The sequence below is a fragment of the Blastocystis hominis genome, assembly GCF_000151665.1.
Source record: "Blastocystis hominis, Singapore isolate B (sub-type 7) whole genome shotgun sequence assembly, scaffold_1".
NCBI classification, from domain to species: domain Eukaryota; class Bigyra; order Opalinata; family Blastocystidae; genus Blastocystis; species Blastocystis hominis.
Genome location: NW_013171816.1, coordinates 47982 through 71103, shown reverse-complemented (window position 1 = coordinate 71103; position 23122 = coordinate 47982). Strand labels below are relative to the sequence as shown.

At 46.2% G+C, this 23122-nt stretch overlaps 8 protein-coding genes; 5 read left to right on the top strand and 3 right to left on the bottom strand.

The window, feature by feature from the left end:
• Positions 1 to 5634: 5634 nt before the first annotated feature.
• On the top strand, positions 5635 to 7114 carry GSBLH_T00006099001 (uncharacterized protein; the record flags this gene model as incomplete). The annotated part of the gene is made up of 10 exons (XM_013038905.1): positions 5635 to 5665; positions 5722 to 5813; positions 5844 to 6017; positions 6050 to 6326; positions 6355 to 6473; positions 6516 to 6590; positions 6621 to 6724; positions 6754 to 6828; positions 6901 to 6955; positions 6986 to 7114. The coding sequence occupies 10 exons, from the start codon at positions 5635 to 5637 to the stop codon at positions 7112 to 7114; spliced, it is 1131 nt and encodes a 376-aa protein (XP_012894359.1).
• Positions 7115 to 7361: 247 nt separating this feature from the next.
• GSBLH_T00000665001 (uncharacterized protein) lies at positions 7362 to 8143 on the bottom strand (the record flags this gene model as incomplete). Its single annotated transcript, XM_013038904.1, has 5 exons — positions 7362 to 7521; positions 7552 to 7603; positions 7634 to 7738; positions 7769 to 8086; positions 8119 to 8143. 5 exons carry the CDS (start codon positions 8141 to 8143, stop codon positions 7362 to 7364), a joined length of 660 nt encoding a protein of 219 aa, XP_012894358.1.
• Positions 8144 to 14517: 6374 nt separating this feature from the next.
• GSBLH_T00000664001 (uncharacterized protein) lies at positions 14518 to 15198 on the top strand (the record flags this gene model as incomplete). The annotated part of the gene is made up of 5 exons (XM_013038903.1): positions 14518 to 14545; positions 14581 to 14772; positions 14807 to 14840; positions 14872 to 14998; positions 15028 to 15198. The coding sequence occupies 5 exons, from the start codon at positions 14518 to 14520 to the stop codon at positions 15196 to 15198; spliced, it is 552 nt and encodes a 183-aa protein (XP_012894357.1).
• A 202-nt stretch (positions 15199 to 15400) lies between these two features.
• On the top strand, positions 15401 to 15908 carry GSBLH_T00006098001 (uncharacterized protein; the record flags this gene model as incomplete). The annotated part of the gene is made up of 3 exons (XM_013038902.1): positions 15401 to 15416; positions 15447 to 15583; positions 15651 to 15908. The coding sequence occupies 3 exons, from the start codon at positions 15401 to 15403 to the stop codon at positions 15906 to 15908; spliced, it is 411 nt and encodes a 136-aa protein (XP_012894356.1).
• A 359-nt stretch (positions 15909 to 16267) lies between these two features.
• Positions 16268 to 16951, top strand: GSBLH_T00000663001 (uncharacterized protein; the record flags this gene model as incomplete). Its single annotated transcript, XM_013038901.1, has 2 exons — positions 16268 to 16774; positions 16805 to 16951. 2 exons carry the CDS (start codon positions 16268 to 16270, stop codon positions 16949 to 16951), a joined length of 654 nt encoding a protein of 217 aa, XP_012894355.1.
• Positions 16952 to 17099: 148 nt separating this feature from the next.
• Positions 17100 to 18478, top strand: GSBLH_T00000662001 (uncharacterized protein; the record flags this gene model as incomplete). XM_013038900.1 has 5 exons in its annotated part: positions 17100 to 17154; positions 17189 to 17277; positions 17309 to 17433; positions 17466 to 17868; positions 17906 to 18478. Exons 1-5 carry the CDS (start codon positions 17124 to 17126, stop codon positions 18476 to 18478), a joined length of 1221 nt encoding a protein of 406 aa, XP_012894354.1. The 5' UTR covers positions 17100 to 17123.
• An 88-nt stretch (positions 18479 to 18566) lies between these two features.
• GSBLH_T00000661001 (uncharacterized protein) lies at positions 18567 to 19603 on the bottom strand (the record flags this gene model as incomplete). XM_013038899.1 has 1 exon in its annotated part: positions 18567 to 19603. The coding sequence occupies one exon, from the start codon at positions 19601 to 19603 to the stop codon at positions 18623 to 18625; it is 981 nt and encodes a 326-aa protein (XP_012894353.1). The 3' UTR covers positions 18567 to 18622.
• Positions 19604 to 21155: 1552 nt separating this feature from the next.
• Positions 21156 to 22360, bottom strand: GSBLH_T00006097001 (uncharacterized protein; the record flags this gene model as incomplete). The annotated part of the gene is given in 6 exon segments (XM_013038898.1): positions 21156 to 21201; positions 21255 to 21523; positions 21556 to 21774; positions 21790 to 22116; positions 22147 to 22204; positions 22239 to 22360. 6 exon segments carry the CDS (start codon positions 22358 to 22360, stop codon positions 21156 to 21158), a joined length of 1041 nt encoding a protein of 346 aa, XP_012894352.1.
• Between the last annotated feature and the right edge of the window lie 762 nt (positions 22361 to 23122).

Here is a 23122-nt window from a genome sequence, read left to right as displayed (position 1 = left end):
CGGAAGACACCTCCAAGAACTTGATGAGGATGCTGAACCCATCCCATTCGCTGATATTATCGATTCCTTCTACGACTCATTCAGTTTCTCCGTTTCTACTGTTCGTGGTCATGATTTCTTTGAGGACATGCTTTAAGGAGTCAAGCGGCTTCTGTGCAAAAATGCACCAAATGATTTGTGAGATCACCACGTTGTTGATCGTCGAGTAATACTTCAGCAAAATCTCCGGAGAGTCTCTCTTCAACACAATGAGCTTCTGCAAATCGATGACTTTCTCTTCGAGCTCCTTATGACCGTAGTTTTTGAATAAAAGAATCCAGAGCTCTTCAAACAAACGACTCATCACATCGGTCATTTTCTTTTTGATGGACACTATGCATAAAAAACGAGTTCGACCACTCACATCGAGTCAAAATATCCAAACACGTCAAGTAATGCATGCACGACGGATCATTGAACATACTTCTATGCACCCAATCCGCCAAACTCTCAACGATCTGCTTGATATCGTTAGGCTGCAGCGAGTTTCCCTTGTTGCTGATCCACGCGTCAAAGATCGAAGTGAACAACCCAATCTGCATCTTCCCCTTCGCAACGCGCGACAAAAAGTCCAAAATCTTCAGAAGCGTCAGCTGCGACACGTGGCTGATCTGGTAATCCGTCACCTTCGACATAGTCGGCGCTCCTTCCATCGAAGTCTCGGCTTCGCCATCGTCTGCCTTCGGAGCAAGGTCTTTATCCTCGTCCTCATCGCTAGCATCGCTAGCATCAATGGCCTCGTTAGGATCGCTAGCATCGCTAGCATCGCTGTCATCAATGGCATCGCTGGGATCGCTGGCATCAATGGCATCAATGGCATCGCTGACCTCTTTGCCAACTTTGGAAGCGCCTCCCGATTGCGTTTGCTGCAACGAGAGAATCACAAGCGGGCAGTTCGCTCGAATCGCACGCAGCGTCCGGGCGATGGATTCCGCGACCGCGGTTTCTCCGTTTCGCACCGCGATGGTTTGGATGTAGGCGAGGCGACGATAAAAATCGCATCCGACGAATAGAACGTCGGCCTCGGGCGCCTTCGTCATGATGAAGAGCAGCTGCGAGATTAAAAGAATGAGATCCGCGGGCAAATTGTCGCCGAGAATCATCGCGAGGTAGGGCAGAGCCGCGGAGCGAACCATCGAAGACAGAAGCTCTGAGTTGCTTCGCAGAATCTGCGTCAGTACGTCCAAGACACGGCGAAAGAGGGAGTTCGATGCGGGAGCCGGGACTCGGTTTAGGAGACGCAAGCACGGCCAGAGAAGGAATTGATGGGACGAGAAATCGAGGGGAAGCTGAACGAGGAGCTCCGTACAGAGATTTTGAATCTCTGTCCCGGTAGGCGAACTGATGATGCGAGAGAGAATGTCGTTGAGCTGCTGCTCGATCGCCGGGGAGATGCTGGTGGGCTGCTTCTCTAGCAGATTGATGAACGTCGGGACGAGAATGTTGGCGATCGTCGTGGACGGATAGTCCGCCAAGAACAAAAACACGTTCACAAGGCTGGACACGTCGCTGGGACGCAGCTCCACGCCCTGGTTGATGAGAGTCGAGAAAATCTCGATAATCTTCACTAGACAGCAGCGAGTTTCCTCATCAGTTTTCAGTGGCTGTCTCAGGAAGCGCGACAGAACCGTCAGCACGGGAGCGGCCTTCGTGCAGGGGTGTTTGCTAATCAGGTAGCTGAGCTGCTCGAGGGCGGAGTAGACCGTCTTCAGCGACTGAGTCATCCATGCGCGACAGACGACCAGCAGATCCTCCAGCAGCTTGTTCAGATCGAAATAGTCCTTAAACATCGAGTTGGTGATGACCGAGTTGGAGATTCGCAGCGCTTCGTCCACCAGCGCGCGGTCGCTCGAGGACAGATAGGACAGAGAGCACTCGATGAGCGTCTTTTCAAGCGAGTTGGAGTGCGGGAGACAGTTGGGAGGCACCGCGCATTTCCCGTTGAGTCGCTCGAGAAGCGACTTGCTGAGATAGGAGCAGTGCTGCGACTGCGTTGCGTAGTTAATGCACTGCAGACTGAACAAAAAGGACGGCAGCGTGAAGAACGCGTTCAGCGAGGCCGGAGAAGAGAGCGAGAAATGCCCGGTCGAGATTCGCAGCTCGATTCGGTTCATCTGCATCAGCAATTCTTCGCGTCGCGTGTCTCGTTCTTCCAACCTACTCCTCAAATCCGCATTCTAGCCGCACTTTCGAGGGAGTTTCATCGGGGAATCGACCGGAGAGTCGCTGGGCGAGTTCGAAATCATGCTGGCGCCGAGTTCATCGAAGGGCGTTTGCTCGGGTTGCGAATTGAGGTGCAAAATCGTGCGGACGTTTTCGATGAAGATGGGTTCTTTCCGAACCGCCTGAGCGATGAGAATATTGAAGATGTGGAGAGAGCAGATGGTGATGTGGAGACTGATCACGCGGTCCATCATGATTTCGGGGAGCACGTAGATGAATTCCAAGGGCAGAAGCGTGTTGATCGAAGTGTATTCGACCAGAGTGGACAGCAAATACAATGCATCGCTGGTGAGAGACATGCTGATTTCGAAGAATCGCTTCTTCAAAGTCTCGTCTCTCTGCAAAAGCGCGTCGCAAAGCGTTACGCAAAGCATGGAATGGATCGACGAGCAGCAGAGCTCGTTGATGAGGTCAGTCTTGCAAAGCTCGTGTAGAACATGGATGGAGGATTCCAGCAACGTTAGGGATCGCGAGTGCGCTATTCTCCACACCAGCAGCACCAGCAGATGCTTGGTTTGGATCACTTCGTCGACGGAGAGAGAGAAGTCGTCCAGCGTGGGGATGGCGAACGATACGGTTTTCGGCGTGATGACGTTCGGCGTGGAAGGCGCGTGGTTATTCTTCCACTGCAGAACAGACGGATCGGTTATAAACGACGAGTAATCCGTTTCTGTGCGTCATTCGACCATCAAAGAAGCACGATCCTCGAAGAGAGAGAGCAATTGGTAGGTCAGAGTGGTGATTTCGGGGTTCGTTTCGAACGGGCGAATGCTTTTGAGGACCGCCTGAATGTCGCTCATTTCGAACTCGGCCCGGAAGCTTTCTAGAAGAGTGAAGAAGAAAAAAAGAAATCACTATCGACCGCTGCGAGCTCGATGGTGCACTTCAGCGCCTTGCAGATGCAGTTTTCGTCCTGGATGGAGAAGGTGAAGAAGGACTGCAGCACGCGCGAGTAGTTGCAGATGCAGAAATACTGGCAGATCTCGGGCGATTGGATGAGGTCCTTCAGGATGTCCAGCACCAAATTGATGACCGTCTGGTTGGTGCTGAACGTGTTGGTGGCGAGGGAAATCACGTCGCCCACGCCGGATTCCACGAGGTAGAGAAGCAGCTCGGCTAGAGATGAGGGCTAGAGAAAGAAAGGGACGCTGCTTGGCGAGGTCTGCGAAGATGTCGAGAATGCCGATGACTTGATTGGTCTTGTTGAGCGGCCTGTTCTTCGCGATGTCGGTCAACTGCACGAAGGTGGCGGTCAATTGCGCGACGATGTCGGACTCAAAGAACACCCGCGCCATCAACGGCATGGATGTCACGGCTTTCAAATATGTAATGACGGCGAGGACGATGGAGTCGACTTTGGTCGCGGCGAGAATCGTCTTGAGCACGTCGAGATCTTCGCGAGAGAAGGGAATCTCCGCGGGATTGTGCTGCACTAGACGATCAATGCGAGAAAGGAAGCGAACCCTCGGAGATCAGACGGCTTAGGAACTGAATCAACACGCCGATGAACGATTCGTGAGCGTATTTCTTCAGAAGCGGATTCACGTATTCTTTAAACCGATTCTCCACGAGGAAGCAATACTCCGCGTCGCCGACTACAGCTCAACCCTCCTCCTCGTTTTTACTATTCGGAATCACCAGAAGCATTCCGATCGCCTTCTTCACGAGCGTTCCATCGTCTGTAAAGTCTTTAAACACTCGCAGCACGATCTTCAGCACTTTCACCGCATCGAAATCCGGCGAGTCTACGCTTCAACCCTCGCTCAGATCGCTACCTCTCGATACTGAAACGTACCACGACATTACCAGAACGAGCAGCTCTTGATTCGATTTTTGGAAGAGAGCGTCGAGGTATTCTTGGAGTAGGGACTGCAGCTGCGATTCGTTCAGATTCTTGGGGAGGTTCTGACGGAAGTAGCCGATGATTTCGATGACTTGGTAGTTGGTGAGAGGGGAGAAACGGATCCACTCGAAAAATCCAGACAAATCCCCTCGGTTAATATAGTTACGAGCGGTGCTAAAAAGGGACTCGGGACAAGTCGGGGGTTCCCTTTTCATTCCTATCGAAGAACGTCTTGATGATGCTCTGGAAACCGACTTGTTGGCTCTCTATGCCTAAATCCGAAGCCAGCAAAATTACCTCTGTTCGTAACTCTAAAGTTAGTGCAACACTGTTCGAAATAGTAGAAATAATTTGAGAATTACTTAGAACTTCTCCATTGTACAAGAGAACTAAAGTATTCTCATAATCAGGAATTGTTAACTACAGCATTAAAACCACTTAGAATTAGCAAGATCCTACATTCTTGTGTTTATAGATTTTCTTTTTAACAGAACTGATAGAGGAGGTCGGCAAAAGCTTAACTTGATCGATTATCGAATTAGAAGCGTTCACTATCGTGATTGAGACCTTTCTATCGGCTGTATGAACACTTGGAATCCCTAAACAACATCGGCCACTTCAACCTTATTTATACCGTTTTTAGGATGTTTGTGCCTAGGCGCCTCTGTGCTCATTTCCCAGAAATGAAAAAGAAATAATAGTGAAACAATTCCAGGTGAAACTTCCACACCAATTCAAAAAACTAGATTTACACAACCCTATATCAGTGATTTGAAAATTTGCATAGAGTTCTTTATTCTCGACATGGAATCACTTATTGAAGAGTTTTGTTAATCATTAACAAAAGAAAGGAGTTTGAAGAGGAATTGAATTCATATTTGATACTTAATTTTAAATTGATTTAAAAAACGGAGTCTGTGAACCTTCATTGACAGGAATCTAGAATAGCCCTAAAAATGCACACAGAGAGATCTCGTAGAGTAAGTTTGAATGTCTACAGCCACCCAAACCAAGCATGTTCAATTGAAAAGTCTGCTTGTTTGCTACACTAGCTACAGATATAACCAGGCAAAACCTGTGGGCTTGGTAGCCGAATACTCTACCAAGAGAATCGATTTGAATTGAAAAATGCGGAATGAACGGGAATTGAAAAAGTTTCGCGACTATTACCGAATAGCTTTAAAGTTCATCTCTTAAACCTGTGAGTAGTGTTGATACCTATTATTGTTTTGAAAGTTCAATGTCCATTCGCTCAGAAGAAGTGAATTATTTGATATTTCGGTATCTACAAGAATCAGGTATGTGTCATTTTGCCAATATGATTCGCAGGTTTTGAGCACTCTGCATTCGCATTTGCATATGAAAGCAGGATCGCCGAAACTCGAGTTTTTGATGAATTTGTACCTCCTGGAGCTCTTATTACTTTCCTGCAAAAAGCTCTGCAATATATAGAGCTAGAATCGCATGTTCGCGATGTAGGAATCGTGTCTGGAGTCAAAGTGGGTAGAACGAAACCGAAGTGAACTGTAATGCTCCTTTCTCCCTTATTTATCCACATAAGTGCTCACATTCGAAGAAAGATACGAGTCTACTAGCTGCTGTTGCGTAATTTGTAGGAAACGCGAATAAAATGGAAATTGAAATCGATATTAAATCCAAGGAAATCCCTCCTTCTAAATGTCAAGTTTTGGAAGGTCACACGCGACCTGTAGTATTATCGTCGTCTTTCTCTCTTTAGGTATATTCCTGTGTGTGGTCTCCGACATCGGATATTCTTGCCACGGGCTCCGGAGACTCCTCCGTCCGCCTCTGGAAATCGCAAGATGATTCCACCGCATTGGTTCCAGGAAGCGTGATGACGCACTCTCTGCTCTCCCAAGGAACCAACGACATCACCTCGCTATCCTGGAGCGTACCTCTCTTCCTCTCTCCCTCTCTCTCTAGTCCTCCGGGGAGTTTCTCGCCTCGGCTTCCTACAACGGCGAAGTCAAAATCTGGTCGAATTCTGGAATTGCCCTTTCCAGCCTTCCCTCGTTCGCTCGCCCGGTCTTCGGCGTTTCCTTCGCTCCTTCGTCGAACCGCCTGCTCGTCACCGGCGCTCTGCCCTCGTTTTTCATTTACTCCTTGCAGGCCGATCGCTCGCTGGCGCTCGAAACCGACGTGGCGAAGATCAACGAGCTCGAGCGCAGCGTCGGCGGCGGATTTGAGCTCCCGGCGAACAGTAGAACCGCGGGGATGCTGTGAAATAGACGTGATTCTGCAGGCGGCGTGGCGAGACGACGCGTTTGTGACGCTGGTGGACAATTCGAATCGAATTCTCAACCTCCGCCTCGATGCTTCCGCGGGGAAAACGTGCATCCAGGTGCTGGTGGGGCACGAAGTCGCGGTTCTGGAGCGGTTTGAGCGGTAGGGGGAAATCGGCACGCTGGATTGGACGTGCGACAAAAAAGTCCTGATTTCTGGAGGAGATGATGGAGTGATCAAGGTGCGTTTTGATGAGAAATGAGGAGTATAGCTGTGGAATGAGGATCGGAATGAGAGTATCTTCGATATCTTATCGCATACCGCGGTTATTAATCAAGTTTTGGCGTCACGAACATCGCCCAATCATTTTTTCTCGTAGAGAAGGTGGAAACGTGGAACTGTAGATGCAGCAACGATCGCACTATCAAAATCTTCGATATTCAGCAGGTTTCCACGGTTTCCACGTTAACTCCCCATGAGTAGTTCTGGATGAAACGGCTCAAAGACAGTGCGGAGGTGACACACGTGGCGCAGTCGAGCGGCATGTTTAGCTCGGTTTTGGCCTCTTCGGGACTGGATCGGATGGTGTATTTGTCGGATTTGCGAGTGAGGAAGAAGGAGGCGAGTGAGGACTAGACGAAGGGAGTGGTGAGGAACTATCGAACGAGTAGCGATGTGTTCGATTTGGCGTTCTCGCGGGAGGGAAGCCGGCTGAGCGTGGCAACGATGGACTCGCAGGTGGTGGTTCTTGATATTCGCGTGTAGTTTGGTGTGTTTGTTTGAAAAAGAATTGGAAGTGGATTTGTGTGTCGATGGATGAATCACTTTGGCTAGTGAAGGGATAACTAGTATCAGATATTCCTATTGCATTGGAATATTGATTGTTACCTATTCTTAAATGATTGAATCAACGATTTCAGAAATGATAATCTATTTCCATTCATCGAATCATCCAACTATTGGACATCCAACAAACACTAACACTTCTTCTTCTTCTTTATCCCTCCTCTTCTCATATTCCATCATTCACCCAAATATAAAAAATATATATAGAACAAACAAAACACACTTCCCCTAATCGGTATCCTCGAAGTTCTTCCTCCTGCAAAAAGCGAGGAGCTACCGGCACTAACCACTCCACAGAAAACGTTCCATCGCCTCCAAAATATGCGCTACGATCATCACACACACCGACATCCTACGCAAACGGATTTTTAGTGGCTCTATACACCATTCCCTGAAGCCGATCAATCGCTGCAATCAAATCAAAACCGAATGAACTACTTGTCGTGTTGGATCGAATGGATTGAAGCGTTTCGCTAAGCATCGACCCAGCAAAACCAACGAAAATGCAAGATAAACTCATCGTGAACACTGTACAAAGGATGTCTATGGATCATCCAGAAAAATGGAAGCAACAGAATCGTGGCTCCTCTTCAAGGTGTTTCAAAATGTAAAAGAATCGGAAAAAATCCATTAATAACATAAACACACACATTGCAACTACATATCCCAGAAACAGAATAAAATATTTCATATTCCGATAACCGATACAGTTGTTTGTCCAGGGACAATGATGGTCCATCCGAATAATGCACCGTTTACACTGACTGCAGTGATGGGCTCGAGGGGGTTTAAAACTATTACAGTATGAACAGAAACGGAGTTCTTCTTCGTCGCTAGCATTGGAAAGACACACTGCAGAGGAAGGAACGGAACCAGGATCAGTGAAACAACCTATACTCAGTAAAATACAACTCTCAGTATACAGCGGAAATGAGAAACGACTGCCATTCCATAGATTAAAATATCAATACTATAAAAGAGGAGACGACTGAAAACCCCAGCGAACACAGTAGGGATAATATTACTCTAAAAACATGGTACAAACAAACATAAAGCCCACATAAATAAATGAAAATCCAAAGAAGAGAACGCCTTCTCCAAAGAGCATCGAGACAACGCCACAAAAGTCAGGATTGCACCAACATCGTGTACCCTCCATGGTGCCGCAATCCTTACGACGCAACTTCATCTCAGACAAAAATGTGTGTGTAAACAAACAGGTTGAGAATCGCTCACTCTATGAACACCTCCACAGTGCACTTTATTAATAGTTCAACAAAATTGACGGTGACACTCTTCCCTCTTTGCATAGGCTACATAAAATACTAACAAACTCATTTCGAGTAATGTCCTCATCTCCCTCCTTGAATTGCTTCCGAACAATATTCTCAACTTCCTCCACTCTTTTCAGCGTGTAGTTCTTCACCTCGATGCAGATTCTCACAAACGCGAGGTACACATCGCACACCATCGCTCGATTCAGACTTCCACTCGGACTTTTCGGCGAAGCCACCGCGCTCAGCAAGCCGCTCATCACTTGAAACATCCGCATGGACGACCGGATACACTTTCCTTCGTCGGAGCTCTGCGGAGGCGGGAAGAGAAAGAGGAAACTGGCGATCACGGGCGCGATCTACGTCGAAACCTGCCCGCAATCAAACCGAAATCCATCGCTGCTCCGTTTGGAACACTTCGAACACCCGATTCACAAAGTCGAACAGGATCGACCGGTCCACGGAGAGCTTTAAAAGCTCCACCCAGTACAGCAGCGAGGCTCGGAACGCGCTGCGCGTGATGAATCGATCGGCTGGGAGCGTGGGGAAGAGGGAGGAAAGCAGCGAGCCGCTCTTGGGTCCGATGAATTCTTGGAGCTGGGAATCTTCTTTCGAAGCGATTTTCAGACTCTGCTTCCAGTCGATTTCCGTGGGAATGGCGTCCAACACCGAGTTGATCTCAGTGAACGCGGAGCTCAATATCGCTGAGGCCTCGGCGAGCGAAAGCGAAGAAGCGGATGCGATGCTGGATTCGACAAGCGGGACGAACGCGATCGGTTCTTTCTAGGTATTAGGGCGTTTCATCGTGGAAACAGAGCAAACGAACTCGGAGAGAACTTGCTGAATGGTGTGAGAAAGACTCGTGAGTTCGTCGGCTTTGATGACTTCCGGATCGTGGAGCGAAATGCGAAGACAATTCTACATTGAAGAGAAACGAAGAGCAAAACTTCGCAGCGATCAGAGAACGAAGAGTTTTCAAACAGCGAAAGAATGCCGAAGAGAAGGGATGTGCTCACCGTCTCCTCCTTCCAGACAGCGAGCGTATCGTAGACGTCGCGAGCGAAGGAAGAGAGAATTGAAGACTTCATGGGGTCGGTCGAAACGACAAACGAAACGAAATCCGACCGACTGATTTGCGATTGGTTCTTCGAATCGAACTTCGAATCGAGCGCCTTCACATCCAATTGAATTCCGGGAGGAAATGCAAGATAATCCTCGATTCCTTTTCGCTCTACTTGCGGTTTGGGCGAGGTTTTGGGCGTCAACGCGGTGATGGGGATGGAGATGGACTCAGGAATCACTTTTCCCGTGGAAATGTCCATTTGGGGAATGGAGTAGGAGCGTTGACGCACGAGAGAACTCGACGCAGACATCGGGCGAGCAATGGAGGAGGGCCGATCCGATGCGGAGGAGGAAGGGCGAACCGTGTAGGATCGAAGCGGGAGATTGAGAGAGGAGGAATCGAAGGAAGCGGGCATCGAAGTGAAAAGACACGACGTGGCAGGACGCAAGGAATAATTCGCCGGATCTAACGCAGTCGAAGAAGGTGGAACCGGAGAAGAAATGGGAACTGCCGATGGTGGAACCGGGGAATGAATTGGAACCACAGAAGGTGGAACCGGGGAATGAATTGGAACCACAGAAGGTGGAACCGGAGAAGAAATGGGAACTGCTGTTGGTAGAAGCGCCGATGGTGGAACCGGAGAACCAAACGGAGCCATCGATGGTGGAACTGGAGAAGGCGGAACCGGGGAACCAACAGGGACGGCAGACCCAAACGGAGCCATCGATGGTGGAACTGGAGTGGCGACTTGATACGTGGGGGAAGGTGGAATCGGGGAAGCGATTGCCTTCGCCAAAGGAATGGGAGGGATCGCGGGCGGAGCGACGGCCATCGCAGACGCCGAGAAAACGGGCTGCGCCGGTAATGCGGAGGCATCCACGGCTGGATCGACTACGTAGCTCTGCGGAGGCAGGGCGAAGTCAACGCGATTTCCGCTGGGTCGAGACGCAGGACGAACGGAGGCTGAATACACAACATCCGCAGGAATGGGCTGGTTTTGGAGCGAGGACGGCTTCGGAATCTTTAAGGAAGGAGAACCGTAAATGCTCGTGAGCAGTAAAGAGTGTGAGCTGCGGAAGGGATAAATCTGCGAGGAGATGACGAGGGAATGGTCCTTAAAGAAGGCGATAAGATCGTCCGTAGAAAGATAGGACGTGTATTCAGCGCAATAATTCGTAAAGCAGAAGGACGTTAGCGAGTGCGCTAGAAGCTGGATTTTCAGCGTGTGATGATGCATAATATCGAACATCTGTGATTCATTCAGAAAGAACAGATCGATTACCTCGTCATTCACATTCAAAATAAACTCAATCAGCTCGTAGACATCATTGAAACTCCAGTCGTCGTTTTCGTTTTGCAGCTCCTTGGCCAAACATAGCAGAGTGTCTTCTGTTTGAGAGATTGCCACCATGCAACGAAGCCAGTCCACAAAGAAACACCCATCGCCCTTGGAACTCGTCAGTCGAATCGCCACCTTCCATAACGAGCAGCAAATATGCCAAAGTATCTCCATTTTTTCCGACGAACAATCCAAATTGGAAAAGAAACTGGTGATCATATCTCCGAAATAGAACGAATTGAACGGGTCTTTGCTGGCAATCTCTCGAAGAAGGTTTGTGCACGCCATGAAATTGTTCCAGTACTCCTCGATGAGTTCGTTCGTCTGGTCCACAGCCGGTGAGGCGATCGACGGATATTTGACGGGCAAATTGAGAGGGAGGAACATTTTGAAATTATCCGCAATCACATGGAAAACGTCCTTGGAGAGCAGCGAATCCTGGGGCGAAATGTCCATCGAATGAAGCAGCTGCGTGAGGAGGAAATCGAGATTGCTAACAGCGAACGGACAGGAAGATGTTCTGCAATGGTAAAACGAAATGAATGGAAAGGCTACTGAATAAACAAAACGCTTTTAATAAGCGAGTGGAATAAGTGAATCACCGAATCCCACGAAATGACGGAATCGATTTCATTCATATACAAGAATTGACTAATCAACGTGTGAATGTTGGAGCATCGGCAAACACAGCAGAAAAACGCGATTTGGAGAATATCGACGGTCGAATTTGCCGAGCTTTCCTGTTTCTCGGATAAAACCGAGAATAATGAAGTCAGCAGCATGCTCCGATGCTGAATATTGGAAATGCAATACTTAATGGGGAAAAATCGATCCCAAAACTACGAGTGAGCTTTCAAATGAATCAAAAACAGCAAGAGCTTGGCGATAGGAAAGGAGACGATCGTTATTATCGTTGATGTGGTTCATAACCAGAGGAATGATTTCCTTTTCCTTGAAGGAAGATATGCCAAGATAGTATTCAAGCTTTTGGATTCGATGGTGAAGTGGGTCCGAATGGCCGAGAACAAACAAATCGATCGCTAAGGATTGACTCTCAATCCACTTTCTAAGGAGAAGTCCGAATTCCTCGTCAGAAATGTTCATGTATATAAACGAAGAGAAATAGCTCCTCATATAGACAGGATCAATGCATTGATCGTTCTTCTTTTTCAACGTGCTAACAGCAATATTCTGACTCTTAATTTCATTGTTGTTGTTGTTGTTGTTGTTGTTGTTGCTATCGCTATTGTGAATACCATTCTCGCTATCACTGTCATGATCATTGTCGTTTTCATTCTCATTCTCATTCTCATTCTCATTCATATTCTCATTCTCATTCTCATTACAACTTCCATTTCTAATAATTCGAGACAAAATACGGTTCAAAATAGATTGCGAATCAAGCCCCGTAATCTCAGGCAAACGAGGATACAACTCTTCCATAATTCCGATTTGCATCTTCAAGAATAAAGCAAACAGAGTTGGGATCGACCGATTCGAGTACTGACTAATATTCTTGAGAACGTCGCAGAAAATCGGAATTGCATCCTGCATTGGCTTATCGGCAAGCATAAGCTCTAGCAGGAAAAACGAAATCCAATCGCGAGGAATTGACGAGCCCTTCATCTTTAAGAAGAAGAACAGTGGCGTCAAAAGCTCTTCCTGCGATGGAGCCAAACGTTTGAAAAGCGACACAAACTCCGAATAATAAAGCCGGTCCGGATAGGAAGAGTAGAGATCCGAGAACGAGGAAATAAGGAAAGAATTCGCAGAGAGAAGCCGCGCCAGATTACACAGCAGAATCTACAAAGCCAAAGACGTGGAGTCGATACATTGATGGAGGATCCGACGACGGTCTGCTTGCTAAACACGATCGAGAGAAAGTCGGAGACAGAGGAATGATCGCTGGCCATCGACTGCCACAACGATCCGGAAATCGAGTTCTCCTGCTTGGAAGAATCCGGAATCGCTGCGAGCTCGGGCGTCTGGTTATTCAGCCAAAACTCCAGGAGCTGCACACCGCGCACTCCGAGCACAATTCCGTTTTTGAGCCTCATAAACAGCGAATTGCCGCCCAACTCAATATCAGACCAGAGCTGGATGAGTCGCTGAGAAAAGGCCGATGTGTCGATGGAATCGGAGGGATTGATTTGGATGCGGTCGGGAGACTCGAGTTTGACTGTTTGCACGAGTAACGAGAGGGCGGTGAGAACATCTTCGATCGAGAAAACCGACTCGTGGATCGTTTGAGCGAGAGCTGGAACCTCCGAAACAGGCTCAAGATAAAGATGAATCAGGAACAGAGCCGCAGTAAAAACTTGCGGACTCATCTAACAATAAGGGATTTGAAAGCAAAACGGACAGAATTCACCATCCAATTCGCAAAGGAGCGGAAATACTTGTATTCATTCGAGCCGATCAGAGGGCGATAAACTGCCATTAAAAGCAAAAGCAGATCTTCGCTTGTCGTCTTGCCCGTGAGCATGGTGTGCATCTGGAACAAAACTTCTTGGAACGAGAGCGCGTTGTGATCGATCGAAGCAAAAATGCACGAGAGAACGTCCAGAATGGGGAGCTCAATGACAGCATCGAAGGGGAGAATGGTTTGCGGGGTAACGAGATAGCGATGGCCGAAGTAATACAGCCAACTGATGCACTGCGAATAGGAAATCTGCTGCACGACGAGGTGATCTGAGAAGATCGCGTTTGCGCACTGGGCAGCAAGAGAATGATAGGATTGAGGTGAGCAAAAATCGCCCAGATTGTATGCTACAGACTCCATCCAGAGGAAGAGAGTCAACGCATCGGTTAGTTCGGTGATCGTTAGACAGTTCTCACAGTGGCTGCACATAGTAAACAGCTTGATTAGACGAGAATACCGATTTTGACTTAAAAAATGTTGAATATATTCCCAGAGGTACTGACGAGATATTGAATTATTGATATTGTTGTTGTTGTTGTTGTTGTTGTTGTTGTTGTTGTTGTTGTTGTTGTTGTTGTTGTTGTTGTTGTTGTTGTTGTTGTTGTTGTTGTTGTTGTTGTTGTTGTGATTCTTATAATTATTATTGTCGTCAAATATCATGTTCAATATCGATAGTATCTTCGTCATGTCAACATTCTACATAAAATAGGATACTCGTACCAACACCAATAAGTTTTAGCACAATTGAGGTCAGATCTACCGGAAAAACTGTTGTACCAATGGAAAAGCTCCTATGTAACAAAAGAGTTTTGAAATCTCATACTCGATAAAGCTATCCATATTCTTTTGCTCTAACACGGGTTCAAAACTATCCATTGTGAAAAAGCTATCTACCCATGTACTCCACTTCGAATTCTTACTTTCACCAATCACAAACAACGACTCGGCTCCTGAGTGTAGGATCGCCACTATTTCCTTTTGCGAATATTGATCATCCCCAATGAAGACCAAATCCTCGGAGAATGGTTTTCTAAAGGCGATTGCACGACAGTTCAGATCACTGAATAAAGTATTAACCTGTGATCGTAAGGAAAATGAATCAAGAGAGGATCTAATAGTTATTCCCCTCTTCACATTTGCAAATATCAAATTCAGAGAGAGTTCTGTATAGCTCATATCAAAGAAAAGAGTGAGTAGATTCAATCCTTTTGGAATTCCAGTATTATGAATCGATCTAGTAATTTTCATTACTGCAATGGAAGATCATTACGACTATTTATACAAGAGTATTGAATGTGAGAAATGTTTATTTTGTAGTTGTACTAATTGGGGATTCAAATGTTGGCAAAACAAACATTCTGTCACGCTTTGCAAATGATGAATTTAATTTGGACTCAAAAGCAACAGTGGGCGTTGAATTTTCTGCCAAATGTGTGAAAGTAAACAATTCTATAATCAAGGCTCAAATTTGGGACACAGGTAGGTATCTTTGTGGCACTGCTGTAATGTATAGCGGGACAAGAGCGATACCGCTCTATTACGAGCGCGTATGAACTTGTGGGTTGGGGTGAGAAATAGGTATTATCGAGGTGCTGTGGGAGCTCTGATGGTTTACGACATCACCTCGCGATCCTCGTTTGAAAATGTGGAGGGTTGGCTGTCCGAGTTGCGTCAGCATTCTGACGGCGACATGGTTGTTGTTTTGGTTGGAGACAAAGGAGGCGTGTCATCTAGATTGGAAATAAGTGCGACCTCGCAAATCAGCGTAGTATTTCGACTGATGAGGCTCGTGCTTATGCAGAAAAGCACAACATGGCCTTCATCGAGACGAGTGCCTACGAGCGAACTGGAATTGACGAAGCGTTTACCATGGTTTTAAAGCGTTTGGGTGATAATCGTGCCTGAAGTCTAGAGATTTATGAACTGAACTCTGGAAACCAGTTGGAAACATCTTCGGAGGTTCCGAGTGCCCTTCCCAAGCCGAAGAACACCGTGAAGATTAACCTGAACACGGATATCGAGAATGAGAAAAAGACAGGAAAGAAGTGTTGTTAATCGTTTTTTGTAGTTTCGTTTGTTTGTTGGAATTTTTATCATTTTTTGTTCAATGGCACTTTTAGCACGTCGGACTTCTCGGCTATTCTAATTTCTAGCAACAAAAGGGCACGGAGCGATCTTTGATAAGTACTCGTGGGAGCAAACCCTCGATTCTGTGACTGTGACGATTCCTGTTGCGGAGAATGTTCGCGGGAAGATGATACAGTGTACAATCGAGCCCTACTCTGTGGATGTATCCTATAAAGCAACAAAAGAGAAAATCTATTCTGTTGCCTATTTGACAATACACTCATCATTAGGGCAAGCTCTATCAACGAATCAAATGTGACGAGAGTTTGTGGACTCTTGAAGGTGAAGGTTCAACTCGAGCAATTCGTCTCGATTTTTCGAAAAACGAAGGAGATTGTTGGTGGCCCTATGTGATCGAGGGGGAGCCGTCTATCGATGTAACTGCGATCAATCCTGATCCTGTCGGAATTGACACCCTAAACGGTGATCTGCGTGCTCAGGTCGAGAAAATGATGGTAGTACATTATGGTTGGGTGGGTATGAAATAGTATGATCAACAAGAAAAGGGAAAGGGTGTTTCACCTGACAAGCAAACTGACAAAGAGAAAATCTTGGAGGCATTCAAGAAGCAGGTATTATTATTATTTTTATATATGTGATTTCATTCATAGCATCCAGAAATGGATTTTACAGATGCCGTAGTGGAATAGTCCAGGTGAATCCGCTTTTCCCAGTCTTAGAAACAACGAGAGAAGGGAGGTTGGCAGGGATAAAGAAGTCTGAATATAAGATAGTTGTTCGTTCGTTTGTTTGTTTGTTTGTTTGTTTGTTTGTTTGTTTGTATATTTTGAGACAAAAATTCCCACGATTTTTGGACAGTCTTTTTCAATCAAAGCGTTATTCTCTCATGTCTCGTGAATATGATGAAAGAACCACGACCTTCTCACCGGAAGGACGTCTTTATCAAGTAGAATACGCCATGGAAGCAATCAACAATGCTCCTTGTGCTATTGGCATTCTCACAAAGGAAGGAATCGCCTTTGGGATCGAAAAGAAAATAATCAGCAAATTATTGGCAAAGATCGGAGAAAGTGAGAAGGTTTATGCTATTGATAATCATATTATGTGTGCTGTGGCGGGACTGACTTCGGACGCCAACATTTTACTACAAAATGCCCGGAAGAACGCGCAAGAGTATTTGTACAAGTACGGCCAGCCCAAGCCCGTAGAGGAGCTTGTTGAGTACATTTGCAGAATTAAACATTCATATACCCAAGTGGGAGGTCTCAGGCCGTTCGGCGTGTCGTTCCTCTTTGCTGGATGGGATAAAATCCACGGATACCAACTCTATCACAGCGATCCGAGCGGTAATTTCAGTGGATGGAAGGCGCATGCGATCGGGTCAAACAGTACGGTAGGTCTGTGTGTACAGAGTCACGAGTAGCTCGCAAGAGACATGCTGAAAAAGGACTACAAGGAGGAAATGACTTTAGAGGAAGCCATGATGCTTGAAGCGCGAGTGTTGTTCAAGACGATGGACGTCAGCGAATTGTCTACAGACAGAATGGAATTCAGCGTTTTACGCCGGTAGGGCTGTGTATCGAGTTTTAGGCTAGACTGGATTCCGGAAAGATTCAGCAGCACGTTCTTACGAAAGAGGAGACGCAAAAAATCTTCGACAGCATCCCTGCGGAGTTGCTTCATAAGGAATGGCTTGTTTGTTTCTCACACTTTCTGTCGTTCTATCTTTTTACTAATAGCCAATGGGTATTATTGAAAAGATCAAGGAAATCGGTGGGGGTCGAGAGAAATCAGACTCATTGTCTAGAAGCCGAGATGGCTCGAACGCAGAAGAACAAGGCGACGGAATTCCACTTTGGAGTGATGAAGGCTCGTCTTGCGAAGTTGCGTTCGGAAGTTTGCTGCTTTTTCTGTGTTTTCATTGTAGCTTCTCGACCCGTCCTCGGGCGGTGGTTCAGGTGGTAAGGGAGACGGCTTTGAAGTCGCCCGTGTTGGAGATGCGCGCGTAGCCCTCATCGGTTTTCCATCGGTGGGAAAGTCTTCGTTGTTGAGGTAGAACTCACCTTGCTGAATGCCAATCATAGCCATCTTACGGATACAAAGTCTGAGGAGGCTGCCTATGAGTTTACCACCTTAACTTGCATTCCGGGAAACGTGTACTACAAAGGGTGTCGCATTCAGCTTCTGGATCTTCCCGGTATCATCGAAGGAGCTGCTTACGGCCGTGGTCGCGGTCGTCAAGTAATCGCGGTCGCTAAGTCTGCCGACCTGATTCTGATGGTTCTGGACGCTGGAAAAGAGGAAGAGAAAAACCACCGCGAGATTTTGGAGCGCGAACTGGAGACGGTGGGTCTTCGTTTGAACAAAGAGCCCCCTCGGATTTATTTCAAAGTGAAGAACGCGGGCGGCATCAAATTCAACGCGACGGTGAAGCTGACACAGCTGGGCGACGATCCGTATGACACGGTGTACAAGATTTTACACGAGGTAAGGACGACTTGCAGTAGTGTGTTATCGTGTTTAGTATCGAATCCACAACGCCGAGGTGATCTTCCGCGATGATTATGGCGTGGACGAGTTGATCGACGTGATCGAAGGCAACCGGAAGTACGTCAAGTGTCTCTACGTGTACAACAAAATCGATACGGTCTGCATCGAGGACGTGGATCGGCTGGCTCGTCTCCCGCACAGCACGGTCTGCTCGATTCGCCTCAATCTCAACGTGGACACAGTCCTCGAATTGATCTGGGAGTACATGGGACTGCTTCGAATCTACACCAAGCGCCGAGCCGAGCCGCCGTCCTTCGACGAGCCCGTCGTTCTCAGCAAGTATCGAAACGGCCTCACCGTGGAGGGCGCCGTCGCGCAGATCTCGCAGGACTTGCTGGAGAAGTTTAACTATGCGTTGGTGTGGGGAACCAGCACGAAGTACAGCCCGCAGCATTGTGGGCTGGCGCATGTGCTGGAAGATGAGGATGTGATCCAGATTGTGAAGAAGACGGTCAACCAGGAGAAACATGATAAGAACTACTCGCAGCAGTGCCAAGCTGTGTATGATAAGTACAAGAAGAAGAAGAAGAGTGGAAAGAGCAGTTAAGAGAGGGATAAGAGAAATTGCACAAGTGAAACGTTACGATTCGGTGCAAACCGATTGCTACTAGAGTGTTTGTTTCTCATCAAACATGTTTACATACACACAATGGCTTCCGGAATCTACATGAAATCAGATATTCCTCGTCCCTCAAACGTAAAGATGAGGTTGCGCACTGGCATTCGTTCTATCTATTGCACCACTATCGTCTATTTCTTGGTGATCACTCTGAGTAGCATTCACTTTCGATTCATCCAAGTCATCTTCAGACACATCAATTGGCTTCTTGTTCACTTCGTGTACCTCCTCTTCCTTGATCATTTCTTCAGGTCGAGCATCCACAGCAATCGACTTAATAATCTGGACTTGATTTCCCTCATCCTTGCTATTGGCACCCTCCGAGATCGCATCCGAGATAACTTCATCAATTGCTCCATCATCCACTGCATCCTTATCAATGAAAGAATCTTCAGGTCGACGATCTACAGAATCACGACTAGAATATAGGTCTGGATTGACTTCATCAGAAATAGCATTCGAGGTAACTTCATCAATTGCTCCATCATCCACTGCATCCTTATCAATAAAAGAATCTTCAGGTCGACGATCTACAGAATCACGACTAGAATATAGGTCTGGATTGACTTCATCAGAAATAGCATTCGAGGTAACTTCATCAATTGCTCCATCATCCACTGCATCCTTATCATTGGGAACATCTTCAGGTAGATGATCCCGGTTGGTATCATACACTGGAATACTGGTGTCCAATCCTTCATATCCAGTACTTGTGAAATCGAAAAAGAGCTTCTTTATCCTCTCTAAGTCGCAGTTGTGACCATCATCAATAACATCCTTAAGCAAGGAGGGAGGAACATTTCCATTCTTCTGGAGAACTCTCCTCTTGCCATCATTATAGATAATGGCCATCAGAGGCATTTCTTCATTGTATATTGGAACCAAATAGCTCACAGACGCAACCACATCCTTCGAATCGGATCTGTATTCTTGATAGTATGGAGTGGAGGAATAAGAATAGAAGGAAGAAATATATCCGCCAGGCACTGTTTCTAAACTGCCAATCATTCTTTCTTCCAGATATGAGGTTGTAGTATCAAGAAGCACAGGCATTCGCTTCTTTTCCACTACCAAATTCTCGCCTTCCTTCTTAACATCCGGCTTGTCAATATTCTTTGGACCTATTTGACCTCTCCTAAAGAACGCATAGTAGTATTCATTAAAGTACACTGCCTCCCCTTCTTTACTTTCAATCTCTACGCAGATCTTTCCATTACTGTTCGGTTTCAGACGATAACCACCAAACGCTCGAATCGTGCTGAACGAGTCATTTGCATCTGCCCTAGTAGTACTTCCCCACTCCACCAGGAACCTGTCCTCGTTTATGTAGTACTTGAGCTGGCCATTTCTGCGGTAAACAATGGAATGGGGATGATAGTGGCCGTTCTGCTCCCTGATATTATAATGGATTCGCAACAGATTGCCATTCTCATCAAACGACGCTTTATCAATATATCGATTGTGAATAATACGCCTGATATACTTGATTCTTTCGTGCTCATCATAGCCAACCTCAATAATGGCAAGTGGATCAATAGGCTTCGAGAGGCCTTCCACATCATTCCTTCGAATTGAGTAGAAGAACGTTTTTTCGAAGCACTTTGTCTCTTCGCTATACTTTACGCTCGAATCGACCACGTAAGAAGAGGTATTGAAATAGTTTTTCAGCTCATCATAGTTATTGAGATTATGCTCGATGTATTCACCAACCATCTTTCCGTTCTTAAAGAACGCCTCTCCCACCTTGTTATGCTTTTCATCAAAGACAGCCTGCTTTCCATCTTTCATAGACTTGACAAAACGACTGCTAGAGAAATCAGTCGGGATGAATATATTCGTTTCCGCACAAAGAGAGTCGTATGTTTCTTGCAAACTCCCCAGCACCTTTTCGAGATCATCGGTAGGCTTTTTATCTAAAGAGCGCGTCTGCTCATTTACCTTCTCGCTGACATGCTTCGGGTCGCTCTCCATCGCCTTCTGCACATCCATGATCTTGTTCTTCACTTCTCCAATCTGGTTCATAAGCTTGGCTCTTCTGTTGCGTTCCTCAACGACCGGGTTGATGGCTTTAAACACTTCTTTAGAGTGTTGAAGCACGCTTTCCCCTAAACATCATTCTGACAACAGAGGGACTCCATACAATCGTGATCCATCGAAGGATCGTCCTCCAGATGTAACTTGGTATCAAAGATAATGGTGTTGTCGTTCGCTCTGCTGCAGTCGAGGTCGCCATATCCATAGACGGTGAATTCCTTGTTCATAAAAGGAATGGTCGTAGAGTTGATGATCAACTTTTGCTGCTCGATATAATGAATGGCCTTCATGGCTCCCAGGGCGCAGCATTCTTCCGTGTTCATGGACTCACTCAATACAGCGTGGAGTAAAGGAAAGCAATACAAAAATAGCAATGACATGAATCTAAATAGCGACAATAATAACAATAACAATAACAACAACACTAGCAACACTAGCAACACTAGCAACACTAGCAATACTAGCAACACTAGCAACAACAACAAAGGATATTATTTCGGGATTTCGCACCTGGACAGTTTCTAACAATACTTTCCGCAACTGACGATTCCGACTTCCAGATCCGGTAATTTCACATCGAGAAAGAGGAGGCAGATTCATAATGAAGGGAGTAATCTCTTCATGGAACTTGTCGATGACGCTCTGCACCCTCGTGCAGAAATCCTCGTACTCGAATCGGAAAATATTCTCGTCGTCCTCCTCGTCACTACTATCGTCACTCACATGCTCCAGCTCGATGTCCACTTCATCAACGCCTTCCATATTGAAGTTGCTCTTTAACTCCTCAGCCTTCTTCACGATACATTGATAGAGTTGCTTATTCTTCTTCACTGTTTCCACATCCTGGTGAATCAATTCGCAAAGCCACAACACGAGCAACCAGTCAAAGTCCGATCCTCCAAGCTCGAACGATTTGTTCGCCACAACTTCCCACCGATTCTACATCCCTTAAAGGCCAAGCAAGCGACTACCTTGAGATACTTCACCACAGTGAGCGAAGTAAATTTGTAACCCATATTCACGAACAGGACGACGTGTCCCTGAGTAGAATCGCCATTATCGTTTCGACCGTAGCCGTACTCTACCGCAATTGCGATATCATCGTGAATATAAACGGCATCGCACAGGTCACGCGTTTGCAATGCTGCTTCAAAACCACGAATGTTCGAGGCAGTGAAATACGCAGGGACCTAGAGCAATCATACAGTCCTACAAGCACCAACACTAATACACAATCTAGAGTGATTTTCAACGAACTTGGAGGCAATTAGGGAAAGATTTTCATAGGTATCATTCTGTTCTTTTTGGCACAGAAAGCAAATATACTCCAGAATCAGTCCCACAACAAGCTCGCTATCTAAATTGAGATCTTCCTTTCCGAAATTAATTTTAAACTGAGCTCTTTTATCCGATAATGTGAGGCTTGGTCTCAATAAATTCCTTTTTTTCTGTTCTTCCTCATTGTGAACACAACCATTTGATCCAAGAACACGTTTCATTCCCCAGATATACAAGTTCTCACGCTGACCCATCTATATTTCACGTTGACACAAAAAACACACAGTCTTTTGAGCATGATTTCCAATAGAAACGGAGTTGTTTCTAAATGAAATCCAATTCCTACACGTCAGGAATAGGCTGATTATCTACATACTGGAAAAACTTTCTACCTAAATCATCTAGTAAGATTTCTGAAGAACTATCTTCCACACCTCCGTTTCTTTCCGTCCATTTGGCTACACGGACGTTTCGTTCTCCAAAATCAATAGAATACATACTACTTATTAAAAAATGCATGTTCCAGTAATCTGTGGCCGCGGTTAATTACGATTTTTATCAAACAGTATTTAAAAGTTAATACAATCGTTTAATTACATGTACAAAATAAGTATCAGAATCTGAAGGGTTTGGGAAGACTTTCCCAATCCCAATAACGTTCGTATTTGAAAAATGGGTCAGACCTCCTGCCCCATCATAGAGGAGTAGCAACCTATCAGTCCAGCATTGAATTTGAATTGGAGAAGAAGGGGACATTTTGGGAGTGCATAATTGTTCTCTGTGAACAATTACTTTATTTGTGCTTTGAAGGCAGGTTTCTGGTGCTTAACTTGCGGATAGTACGTACCTGAAAGACCATTTATGCAACAAGTAGGCAGGTGCTTTAGTAGTTCCACTTCTGGAATTACGGTAAACTCTCCGGAGCGTATTTGCTCTCTGCGGTAAGAAGATAGAATTATCAACACAAGGAACAAGAAGTTTCCACAGACAGATTATGCGACTCCGTGCGTACGAGCTTTGTTACCACCCCATCCGTTGCTACCATAAGAAGAGAATGCAATCCTGTCTACACAAAGCAAGAGCTAGTTCGTGACATAGACTCCGAATATAGGTTCCTTTGCGGCATTTTACTCTCAGCTCCACTTCTGGTAGGGATGAAGGTTTGAAACTTTGGATGTCAATGGAGTCGATGTGAACTCTTCTTGTTTTGGCGACGGGATTCTCCCCGTTTCTCACCAGGTCGCTAAGACGTCGACCTCC